The 13,438-nt window shown below is 44.5% G+C and overlaps 1 protein-coding gene across 7 annotated transcripts in view; it reads right to left on the reverse strand.

Moving 5' to 3' along the window:
- NAV2 (neuron navigator 2) overlaps positions 1-13,438 on the reverse strand; it is an 822,647-nt gene that overhangs the window by 242,295 nt on the left and 566,914 nt on the right. For all 7 annotated transcript variants that reach the window (XM_056130622.1, XM_056130618.1, XM_056130629.1 and 4 more), the window contains one exon: positions 11,602-11,762. In XM_056130622.1, the coding sequence (XP_055986597.1) occupies positions 11,602-11,762 (161 nt within the window). The remainder of the gene's footprint in view (positions 1-11,601; positions 11,763-13,438) is intronic.

The raw sequence follows: 13,438 nt of genomic DNA on the forward strand, positions 1-13,438 counted from the left end.
TAAAGTTATCTGGAAATCTGACCAAGATAGTTTTACAACAGGTCAAAGTATCAGAATAAACACACTGCATCAGCACTATTCACAATAGCCAGAATCTGGAAAAAAACCAGTGTGCTCGATAACAGATAATGACTGGATAAAATGGTACATCTACATAATGGAATACTATGCAGCTAGCAGGAAAAAAATGAAATCAGGAAATTTGCTTATAAATGGTTGGACATGGAGAATATCATGCTGAGTGAAATAAGTAAGAGGGAGAGGGACAGACATAGAATGATTGGACTTATTTGTGGAATATTAAAAAAACATGGTATGAGATTAATACTCAAGGACAATAGAAACAAGGGCCAAGAGGAATGGTCCATGGTTGGAAGCTTGCCACAAGTGGTGGTGAGGAGAGGCAGCTAGAAGAAGGGACCATTATGATAATGATAGCTGGAAATGATCACTCTGAACAAGAACTGAGTACTGAAAGGAGGTAAAAGGACAAACTTGACAATACAGCAATACAGCACCTGTATTGCAAACTATAAACCAAAAGGAAAGAGAGAAAGTGAGAGAGAAAGAGAAAGATGAAAAGTACCTACTATGGATGCAGGCAAAGGGTAGGTAGGGGACAGGAAGGAAACCGGGGACATTGGTGGGGGGTAAATATACGCTGGTGACGGGATGGATGATGGAACTTTGTATGACTGAAAGCCAATCATGAACAACTTTGTAACTATGTATCTCAGGGTGATTCAGTTAAAAAAATAAATCACTATCAATTGCAGTTATCTTTTCATTGTTTCCAAATAACTAATTTGGTAATTTTGGGATTTAAAAAAGAAGAAAAGAAAGAAACAAATCTGGATTGAATTAGGTTTAGGAAGACAGAATTTGCATTGTCAGAATTTTCCTGTAAGGATGTTTGAATCAATCCCTTACTCATACCTTGAGAAAAAATCATTTTCACTCTCACACCCAATCTCCTATCTTTTGCATGAACTCCAGACTTTCCAGACTTAGATATGTTGAACCATTCCCCCTTTCATCATATGTGGGGAAACTTGCAATATACTGTGTACAAATGGAAACTGGCTGTTTGGCCATAATGCCCTAAAGTAGAGAGAGAGAAAGAGGGAAACTGGTATAGAGGAAGGGGTAGGGGTGGGATGGGGATGGGGCGGAGGGATACTGAGGACATTGGTGATGCAAAATATTCACTGGTGGAGGGATGGATGTTCAATAATTTTGTGTAGCTCATGGTGATTCAATTTTAAAAAAAACAACTGACTGTTTGGGTATGAATTCGGAGAGCGATGCCATATGATTTGGGACTCTTCACCTACTCAGTTGGATGATTTGTTGAAACAACAAAACAACTCTGATGAGAAATGCAAATTGGAAACTGAAACCTACCATTATCTAAGGAGTCAGACTTCCTCCCTGCCATCTTCAGGTGAGAGGGCCTAGTATCTCGGCATGAACGCATACACCCCACAATACCCCAATACCAGAACCTCATGCCTTATCCATGCTGTGCAAATGCCTGTTATGCCTACCAACTCCAGGAAATAACTACGTTCTAGAAAAGATTCAGAGAAATGTCTATAACCATTAGAGGTGACAAGGACTAATCTGTTTGAACTGAGCTACCCCACAAATTAGCAAAACTGAATCTCCACAAGATAAGCTGTCTGGTGGTTGGGAAGGATGCACCAAACCTTCTACAGAAGAATCTGACCCTGGGTTAACCCCTAACTGTTCCCCTGGAAACATGATAAAGGTAGAATGTCAGCAATGTTACCCAGCAATGCAGCTCGGGGGAAAATGACCCTTCACTAGTTCAACTGGCCCGAGAAGAACTACCAATGAAAAGTGAGTATTTGGGGACACCATCATTTGGAGAATCTCAGAGGGATGTGACTTTATGAAGTGACCTAACCCTGGTGAAGACCCCAGAAGTTATGCTTATGGAGAATTCCAGGGGATAGTGACTTCTATAAGGCACGTGACTCCCATAACTGCCGTCTTCTCACCTGAGCAGCCATTGGGGCTGAGAAAGGCTGTGAGGATGACTGAGCACACTGTCCCCAGGACCACTCCAAGGCCTGACAAACACACACTCAAACGCCTGACAAACACACACTCAACGTACAGCAGCTGTCTGTACGTTGAAGCAGAAAGTGGGCACACATGGCACACAAGGGGGCTCAGAGGAGAGTCCAAGCAGATGGCCCGGAGAGTATGCTCTTGCCCAAAGCCCCCCTCCTGACAGAATTCACATTCAAATTCTGCCTCTAAGGTGAACACATTCCCTTTAACCTGGGGGTCCTCCTCTGCCTTTTCTCTAGAGACGACTGGATTCTGGCCCAGAGAAGGTAACAATTTGGCAAACATTTGCTCCCTTACTCTTTTTCTTTCTCCAGAGCACTTAGGTCCCCAAGTTTGAGTTTCTCAATTACCTGGCTACATGTATCATCTCCCTAGATCTGTCATATCCTGCAGCATCATTTTTGCAGGAATTGGGGGTTCAGCCTTCCTCTGAGGGTGCCAGACCTTGGGAACAGAGTCTATGTCTCAGTTCTCTCCTCACAAATATTTCAATGCTGGCAACAAACGGTAATGAATATGAATTTAGCAAATTAAAGAAACACCTGGAAACAGGGGCACCCAACCCAGCCTTCATTCTGCCTGGTTTGAAACAATGAATTAGTTCGACTAAAACTCCCACTTCCGGTCTGAACCCTGGTTACTGGCAGATGACAGGCAGCTAGTTCAGGCTCCGTGCCCTCCAGCCCTCCATCTCTACTCAGATCAGTCACAGACTTTGCAAGCTACAAAGGGACAAGTTTACAGAAGTGCAAAATGAGCTCTTTCAAGTTCCTCACACTTGCCACAGTGCTGAAGGCAATAAAACTCTGCCTCCTCCTGGCTGAATCTTTTGCTCACAACAGGGAGGAGGGAGAAAGAAGAAAGGAAGGAAGGAAGGGAGGGAGGGAGCGAGGGAGGAAGGAAGAAGGGAGGGAGGGCTAAGGTCAGAGGAAACCTATTAGATAGCATTGCTGGGTAGGGGGGGTGGGGGGGTTCATCCCCATCAGACAAGGTCATTTTTAGGTGGTGAAAAGGGAAGGATTCACAGGCACCTCATAGTGGTTTTGCAGCTAGAGACCTCAGTAGCCCTTCAGAGAAGCAGAAACTGAGGCCAGATGTGAAGGGTCCCTAATGAGAGGCCACATCATTAATCACAAGGAATCTTAATCTCAAATCCAACTGCTTCCTGCACTATCACAGCCAAATGTCAATGAAACAGTAACGGCTTTTAGCAGATAATCTTGTTAACGTAGCTTCTTCAGAGCATTTGCCTCATGCCAAAAGCAAAGCATAGTTTGCTGAGGAGAATGAAAACATGTGGATTCAAATGTTAGAGGAACAATCTCTTGGAATACTGGACGTAACAAATAAAAATGTTAAAAATATTGAGGTGAAAATGTGATAATCTCTCAGTATCTGTATTGCAAACCATAATGCCCCAAAGTAGAGAGTATGGAGGAAACTGTCTGCCATAGAGGTAGGGGGAGGGTTGGGATGGGGGAGGTGGGATACTGGGAACATTGGTGGTGGAGAATGTGCACTGGTGGAGGAATGGGTGTTTGATCACTGTATGACTGAAACTCAAAGATGAAAGTTTGTAACTGTAGCTCACAGTGATTCAATAAAAAAAAAAGAGGTGAAATACAGCAGAATACTGTCAATTCTGAAGAAGAAAGAATCGCCTATGAAAGGCAGCTTCTCATTTCCTCTGTTTGAAAATTCCTCCCATCAATGATTTGTGGGGAGGCTCCCAAGAAGTGGTTGGGGGCTTGGGGGCCACTCTTAATGAGACTCGGTCAGTCTATCCAGGCCTGATGGTGAAGGGCTGGCCCAGGGATGAGGTGCTGCTCTAGCTGGCATTTGGAGGTCATTAGAGTGACAGTGTTGCTTAGGGGGACATGCAATACCAGAGACTGAACTTAGGATCTAGCTCATGCAAGGCATACACCCCTGCTCTCTGAGATATCTTATGACTCTTTGTGAGTTATAAGAATTTAGAGGCCGGAGAGATAGTACATCAGGTAGGGCATCTGGTCTTGTCTTGCATGTGGTCAAACCAGATTCAATCCCTGGCATCTCATATGGTCCGTTCCCTTCCCCTTCTTCCCAGTACTTCTGGGAGTGATCTCTGAGTACAGAGCCAGGAGAAAGCCCTGATCACTATTGGGGTGTTGACCCAAAACAAAAAAATTAAAGATGGGACAGAGGAGATAGCTCAGTGGCAAAACACCTTCCTCTCAAAGCACAAGGCCCCAAGTTGGATCTCCAGCACAGCCCAAATGCAGAAAGTGCGTCTGGCAGCACTGTCTATTGAGAACCTCCAGGACACAGCACACAAGTGTGTGTATGTGTGTATGTGTGTGTGTATGTGTGTGTGTGTGTGTGCATGGTGACCAGATCTGGGGCCCCATGAATACCACAGTCAAGGTTGTCAGCATGATCAATCATATGTGGTTCATTTGGCACCAAACAATAGATGAAAAAAGGGAGGAGAAGCAAATTTAAACAAATCCTTTGAGTTATATTGTCATCCGCATATGTATTCCTGATCTTTAATATAGGCATAAAATCCTTGTAAAAATGTAACTATTGGGGCTGGAGTGATAGCACAGCGGGTAGGGCATTTGCCTTGTATGCGGCCAAACCGGGTTTGATTTCCAGCATCTCATATGGTTTCCCAAATACTGCCAGGAGTAATTCCTGAGGGCAGACCCAGGAATAACCCCTGTGCTTCGCTGGGTGTGACCCCCCCAAAAAAAAGCAACTATTATTTCTAATGCACAGCAATGTATTTGAGAAATAGTACATGTTAGAATCAATTTATTGGAATGTGATAGTACATGCATGAAGAGAGCAAAACCATGAAGAGGCTGACAGTGTTTGGAAGGTGGGATCCAAAAGACTCGTTCTTCTTTGATAAATGTCTCTGTTGTCTGTTTTTACATGGTTATTTTTCTATTGAAAAGATAATAAAGATTATACTCGGCACAAAGGCTTATTCCAGAGGAAACCACATGAGTCAGAAGAGAACATCTTGCATATGTATGCAAGTCAATCTAGGAATATTAAACATTTTAATGTATAAGATGGACCTAATACAACAGAAAGGAGGATTTTTGGCAGTGCTAATCCACTCAGAGGATGTAAGTGAGGGGGTGGAAGGAAGAAAAAACAAATAATGTCACAAATATTGAAAAAGAGCCATTTCCTCTCCTCTGAAAGCATGAGCTTCTGGCCAAGCAGTCGGGAGTCTGTGGGAGCCAACAGGGGAAGTGGGGAGCCAATACAGTTACCTCCAAACCTGCTCCCAAACCCACAGGCCAGTAAGGCTGTGTTGGCCACTGCTTGCAGCCTATGAATACAAAGACCAACAATCCAACACGGCACATGGGACCCAGCAAACTTTCCTGAAGGGAGCAGGCCTGGATCCTTTCCTCCCCACCCCACCCCCCCCACTACCCTACCCAACTTCACAGCAGTGTCCTAGGTCAGAGTCTTTGGGAAGGAAATCGTGTTGCTGAAGAGCAACATTTCAGGGCTTTGTATACCCACTGTGTCCTTGACTACTTTATGGGACAAGCCCATGAATTTTGTATGAGCTGCCAGGCCTTTTTTAAGCTCTGAAGTAATAGCCCCTGTGTTTCTCCGGCTGTATGTCTCGGCTGATTGCTCGGTGTAATCAGAACTAAATTCAGGGATGACTGCATGAAGGGGCCTGCTCCTTTGAATACAATTTTAAGTGGCAACCTTTAGCCTGATTTCCCCACAGAAGAGGAAAGCGCTCTGAGGGTTTGGAAAACTTGCCTAGTCCCATGTCTTCCTCTTCATTCTCTTTAAAACTGAGGACAAAGTGTTGAAATGATTTTGTCATTAACTGACAGGATAATAACCCTCTTGTCCAACAGACTGGTATCAGCAGCTCAACCTTGGAGTGGAATTCCTGGGTCAGTGGGTCACCAAATAAGACCTACATCTTGTTTCACCTGAGAATGACAAGCCAGGGCCTGACAGGGCTCAGAATTTTCCTCCTTAGAAAGCAGTACAGATCGCAGCCCTCGTACCCGGCACACAGAACTGTGATTTGCCAGAGTATGTCTCTCTCCCAAGACTGCTCAGGTCAAAGACAGCATCTTACTCATCTGAGAACCTATTGAGTCTTGCAGGAAGTGAGGTGGCAGAATTACTTCTGCTCTCTCGCTACATCCTACATTTTGTATAGAAGCTGGCTTCCTCGAGGGGTGCAACCAAGGTGTGATTCAAGGGAGAACAGAAAAACCATGAAGAAAGCAGGAGGGAACACAAGAGTTTCTGAAGACAAAACCGCATTGGCACTTGCCCTTGGGGTGGCAGAACAGTCTTAGTATAAAACATTCTTGAGTCTGGTCTGAAGCCAGATATACCTAGCACTTCAGGACAAAAGAGATCATAAATGCTCCCTCCCACATACCCAAAACCACCATCTCTCATTTTTTAAATTTTTAAAAAAATTTTAATGAATCACCGTGAGATACAGTTACGGCCTTACAAACTTTTGTGCTTACATTTCAGTCATACAATGATCGAATGCCCATACCCTCCACCAGTGCCCATTCTCCACCACCAATGTTCCTAGTATCCCTCCCACTACCCCCATCCCATAAGCCTTCCCCCCATTCTCCCCCCGCCCATGGCAGGGCATCAGGGCATTCCCTCTTATTCTCTCTCTCCTTTAGGGTGTTGTGGTCTGCAATGCAGGTATTAAGTGGCCATCATGTTCGGTCTATAGTCTACTTTTAGCACATACCTCTTATTCTGAGCGGGTCCTCCAAACATCCTTTACTTTATGGTCCCTTCTATATATCTGAGCTGCCTTTTCCCCCAGCATGTGAGACTGGCTTCCAAGCCATGGAGCAATCCTCCTGGTCCTTATCTCTACTATCCGTGGATGTTAGTCTCTCCTTTTGTTACTTTATAATCCACAAATGAATGCGGTCTTCCTATGTCTGTCCCTCTCTTTCTGACTCATTTCACTTAGCGTGATACTCTCCCTGTTAATCCACTTATATGCAAATTTCATGACTTCATCTTTTCTAACAGCTGCACAGTATTCCATTGTGTAGATGTACCAAAGTTTCTTTAGCCAGTCATCTGTTCTTGGGCACTCGGGTTTTTTTTCCAGATTCTGGCTATTGTAAACAGTGCTGCAATGAACAGATGAGTGCAGATGTCCCTCATTTTCTATCATCACTGTAGGATTCTGTAAGCCGTGAAGCTAACAAAAACATTCTCGTGCAGATTACCTATCCGGAGCCTAATTAGAGACAGCCAGGGATAGAGCAGAGTTAGACTGCACGTCTCTCTGGGAGTCACACCTGGCTATGCATTCCAGCAGTCAGTTATCCAGATAGGTCCTACATAAAACTGGGCTGATGGGGCGGAAGAGATGGCACCATGTGCTGGAGCACATGCTCCGCATGCAGCAGGTCCAGGTTCAAGCCCCTGAGTCCCACTGGGAATGACTCCTGGCCTCCATCTTTGAACAGCCCCTGAGCACTGCCAGATGTTGTCTCTAACCAATAAGCAAATAAATAAAATTGAGTCAATAGTATTTATACCTCATAGAATGTTTATCCACTAAGATAGCACAATCAAGGTCTCTTACAAAGAGACTGGAGAGAAAATACAGTGGGTAGGGCACTTGGCTTGCATCAGCTGACCCAGATTCAATCTCCAGGGCCCACCTACGGTTCCTTGAGACTGCCAGGAGTGATCCCGGAGTGCACAGACATGAGTAAGCCCTAAACATTGCCAGGTGTGGCCCCAAAACCAAAACTAACCGACCGACCGACCAACCAACCAACCAACCAACAAAAACAAAATCCCTTCCAAATAACCCAAGTTCCATAAGAGAGAAGCTCCCTTCTCTTTTGACACCAAAGTCCCTCCCTCTGTGATGCCTCTATTAGAATCCATAGCCACAGCCCTGACACAGATCTCAAGGCACTCTGCTCTGTGTACCCAAGGCAACATCTGCTCGGGACAGATCAGATGCTCTGCCATTGGTGAACTGCATCTCGGCAGTAATTTGAGGGACCTCGCATCTGTAAAAAGCTTTGGGAGGTGCCTGACCATGAATTCTCCCACCTTTGTTCCACCAATAAGGAACTCTTAGTCTGTAATTCCTCAATGTTAGGGAAATTGATCTCAGATGCATCCTTTAGAGCTCTTTATGTTTTTGGTACTTTTTTTTCATGACAGTTTCTCCCAAGGGAACAGGGGACAAGTGTGGACCAGCTTAGGCTCCCCTGCCATTACCCCATTACTCCCCTGTCTCAACCTGTACATCTTTAACTAGCCCTCAACAGACAAGATTTCCAGCACTTCCAGACGTTTTTCAGGAAAAGCACAAACAAAGTAATGGATTTTTGTTCCAACTGGTATGACCTCAGCAAGAACTTAACCTCTCTTGGCTTTAGTTTCATCCATTGAAAAGTGAGGGAAACAGCACAGCTTATTTTGGGGAATTCCATGAGGCACCCTTAGATACTCTTATTTGGGAAAAACAAGAAAAATATACACACGGGATGGTTTGCATTGGTATCATCCCTCAGGGAACAAGTGAAAGAGAACTTTTAGTTGACAATCCTTAATACCATTTTATAGGCAGATATTATTTTTGTTAATTTAAGCACACTTGAAAAAGAGCATACTTGGGGCTGGAGTGATAGCACAGTGGGTAGGGCATTTGTCTTGCATGCAGCCGACCTGGGTTCAATTCCCAGCATCCCATATGGTCCCCTGAGCTAACGCCAGGAGTAATTCCTGAGTGTAGAGCCAGGAGTAACTCCTGTGCATCACCAGGTGTGACCCAAAAAGCCAAAAAACAAAACCAAAACAAATAAAAAGAGCACACTTGGGTGTGGTGAATAAGGGAGAGGGACATGTGGGGGAAAGGACAGAAAAGAAAAATGTTTTGTGGGGCTGGAGCAAAAGTACAACAGGTAGGTCACCTGCTTTGCTCATGACCCGATTTGATCCCCTGCACCCCATGTGGTACTCTGAGCCCCAATAGGATTGGTCCCTAAGTGCCGAGCCAGGAATAAGCCCTGAATACCACCAAGTATGACCTAAAAACCAAAAAGCAGAGAAGAAAAGTATTTTGCTGAAGCAGAAGCCAAGGGAAGAATCAGAAAGCTCTGACTGATGATGGCTGCCTGGTTCTAGCAGGCAGTTCCCATGTTAGCTCTGTTCTCAGTACCTGGCTGAGACACCTGCTCCAGGAACTGGTCTGCTCCTGACATGTTTCCTTGCCATCTGTGGGTATTCCAGGTATAAGGACTCCAACCAAGCGCTTAGAGTGCTTGGTTGGAGGAGGAGAGGGTTTTGACCTCATTCCCTGTGAGAGCTCAGCTCCGGCAGTGCAATCTGCCTGGTCAGGAAGAAGCAGGAAGAACCCAGGATAGGCTAAGGATTTTCCTGTCCTACCAGGTAGGCAAAGCTTCCAAGACACGAGGTATGTGTCCCAAGAAATATAGCAATATTGCCTGGGAGGAAATAAAGGAGAGCTTCCCATCCTGAAGAACTGTCCAGGTGGCCTCAATCTCCCTATTATTGCCATGTATTAACAGACACAGAGGCAGACAAGAGGGGTATTTTCACCATCAGAGCAAAAGCCTCTGCAGAGCCAGTTACCCTTCTTTTCTCTTCCTAAAACCTGAGAGCTGTCTCTCTCTCTCCCCCCACCTCTCTCTCTCTCTCTCTCTCTCTCTCTCTCTCTCTCTATATATATATATATATATATATATATATATTTGCATGTCGGCCATGTTGGCGCTTGTAAGGCGAACGCCCTACCAGGGCTGGAGCGATAGCACAGCGGGTAGGGCGTTCGCCTTACACGCGGCCAACATGGCTGACCCGAGTTCGATTCCTCCGCCCCTCTCGGAGAACCCGGCAAGCTACCGAGAGTATTCGATATGCCAGACACAGTAACAACAAAGTCTCCAATGGAGACGTTACTGGGCCCGCTCGAGCAAATCGACGATCAACGGGAGGGCCTTTACCTTTACCTTTTATATTTGCATGTATGTATATAGTTAAGACAACAAAACGACAACAACGAGACACCAGATCCTTTTTTGGTTACATCATTAGAATACCAAGAATGGTATAGACTATTTCTTAAGTATAGTTAATCTGCATTTCTGACTTACTCAGAAGGTTTTGAAAATCCCCTGGATCTGAACTCCCCTCTGATGTCTTCTGGTAGGTTAAAAAGCTTATCAGCTCACAAAACACAAGCCCCAACAAGCTGTGCTTCTAGAAAACTGCCTTTTGTAGACAGCATGTTCTATGAAAATTTTCAAATTGCAAATGTGCTACTTAACCAAATGTATTCTAGGTCCCCACCATAATAAACTGAGCTATTATTGCTGGCAAATAGGACTATAACAGTATTTCTCCAATTTCTTTTTTCCCATTAATTTTTTTATTTTATAAAGTGTTCACAATACTTGATTACACTTAATATTTGAATACCAATCCCACCACCATTCCACCACCATTACACCTTCCCACCACCATATTTTGGATGTTTCCATTCTGAGCCCCAATCCCTGCCCAAAAGCAGAACTGAAATAATTTATTTTGTGTTGTTTGTTATGAAAAACCACTGAAAATCTACAAAAAAGTATCCCTAGTGCAAAGAGTGTGAAGATAGTTGTATTTCACCCAGGGGCCATTCAGCCCTTCTGTAAGAGATCACTAACATGTTGTTAAAGGTTGAGCCCTGTGTGCTTATATATCTATATCTATATATAGCTGTAAAAAATATATATTTACCTCTAAGATTGGTTGCCTCCTACTTTAAGCCCCATCAAATGTGGTGTGGTGTGGTACTCTTGGAGTATGGGTGGTGTGAGATATGAGTTTGCAATCCAGAAATATGTTTACTCATGGGTGAGGCTTGGCCCAAGCATGTGGAGAGCGGCTGTGAGCATGGTGGTGACTGAGCTCTGGAAGTTTTCGGCAGCTAGGGCCGGGTCCCTTGGGATGGACGGGCTCTCACCCGCCCCACTCTGGGGCACCCCAAATGAAACAGCCTGGCGTGGGGTCTGGCGGCATGGTTATGGTGTGTGTCCTGTTATGCTCCCTTCCGGGAGAGAACAACGCGACTCTGGATCATGGCTGATGACAAAATTCTCTCCCAATTTCTTAATGTTCTGTCTAACCAAGCTCTCACCAGCCAACTATGCCCTTGGGATACATATACCACACAATTTCCAATTCCCCTACCCTTGACCTCAATCAAACTCACTTAAAGCAACCAGATCTTCTCCTACAAAGAAAAATGACGGGAACCCTCAAAGAGGTGAATCTCCAGAGCCTAGATGGCTCAAAGGGCTGGAGTATATGCCCAGCCTTCAGGAGCCCTGAGTTTGATTCCTGGCACCATCTGATCCCTTGAGCACTGTCAGAAGTGACCCCTGAACACTGCCAATATGAGCCCCAAATGCAAAACAAACAAAAAAAAAGGTGACTCACCTTTTTCATGACTGCTGGCTGGTGGGGGCGGGGAGGTGACTGGTTTGGACTTGTCATAGTTGTTAAAGCTCTGGCTGCGGCGGTTGTTAGCAGCAACTGACCCTCCACGTGTCTTGGCCTCGCTGCCTGCAGCAGATGCCCTTGCAGTGGGACCTGGAAGTCTATAATGCAAAAGCAACAGAATCATGGAGTGAGTCTTCGGAGGACAGCAGTGTCTCAGCAGAAGGAACTGCAATCATGCAGGAGGTCCAAGAACACCATTCAAGACAGCGGGTCTGAGAAAGCGTGCTAAAGATTTTCACAGAACCACTACAAACACTTAGGCTTATCAAGTCCAAGGGCAAAATGAAAACCATTTTCCTCTGAGCAAAAAGAAGCATCTTGAAAACAGTATGTGAGTAAGTTTGCTGATTCAAAATACCCAGCTCACCTTCCTTTGGCTCCTGAATGAGTATTTTTACTTTTCGATAGGGCCAAATAATGTCATCATCCCTAATTTTGTGAAGCACAGACCAGACACTCTGGTGAAAAGTCAAAATTGTTTACTTGTGTGAGCATCTCTTTTGGTATGTATTGAAATGGTACTTTCCATAATCCAGGGGTGTAAATATGAAGAAAAATACATCACTGACAATGTTCATAAAGGGAGCTGCCTCTATTCCTAACCTGACACATCTGCAATGAAAACTTATGGCTTGGATGAAAACACTTGCTCAGACATATGTTTTTCTTCCACATCTGACAACCTGTCTCTGTTGTATTACTTTGAGGCTGAAGCCCAGTTTCTCTGCACGGTAGATGGATAAAATCATATGTTCTCTTTGTAAAACCAGCAGGAACCTGTTAGTCTAAAGACAAATACACACCACTTTCTCTTTAAATAAAACACCTAATTTTGGGTGGGTTGGGAAATAAGTCAGCAGATTTCTTTGTAATATGTCTAGAGATATTACAGGTCATTCCTCAAAGAGTTTTGGGTAAGACTCCCCAAATCAGAATTTTGGTTCAAGGACTAGTAAGCAGGCTGTTTCCAATAATTCAAGTTGAAAGATGAACACATGGTGAAATATTTATACGTTTCAACTAAAACCAACTTAGCTGTGTTAAAAAGCCACCAGTACCTCACTTAGTGATTAGACCTAGTGATAAGTTTTTAATTTTCAACCCATTAAGCCTTCAGCTTCTCATTCCATGCAAATCTGAAAGCACTGAAAAAGCCAATAGTCTGGAAGCATTTTAGATATAAGCAGGCAATCACTTTAAACATTTTCTTGTTGGCCAAGCAAGAAAGATTATTGCAGGGTAAATAGAGAACATGAGCTGGTGTGAGTGGACTGTAAAATTTATACAGTTAAGAAGAAGCTGGCCTGATTCCCTGACTGGAGCTTGGAGGGGGAAAGGGAGGGAGTGTTGACCCGAGTAAGTGGGCAGTGAGAAGGCACTACTTCCCATGGCACTGGGTAGGGATACTATACCCTCTGTTACTACACCCAAAACTGTTTCAGGAATATTTTCATCCCATGAAGACCAGCAGTGCCAATGTCTGTGTGTGGGAATGGAGGTGGTAAACACCACCTGCCATGAAAGTACAGCAACTGGAATGTGGTTAGTCCTGCTTCTGTTCCCAATGCACCGAGCATCCTCCCAGCTCTCCAGGAGGGAGGATGCTACTGAGCACTCAGAGACCCATGGCAGAGCTTCTATAGGTGCAGATGTGGTACTCCTTGGGCTTCTCGAACCTACATAGAGTCTGCTGGAATCTTACTTACAGTTAGGCCTGGAAAAGGATTCTAAATTTGTTCCAAGATGATGTCATGGCAATGCTATTGAGAATACA

This window comes from Sorex fumeus, unplaced genomic scaffold (genome assembly GCF_029834395.1).
Source record: "Sorex fumeus unplaced genomic scaffold, SorFum_2.1 ptg000007l, whole genome shotgun sequence".
NCBI classification, from domain to species: Eukaryota; Metazoa; Chordata; class Mammalia; order Eulipotyphla; family Soricidae; genus Sorex; species Sorex fumeus.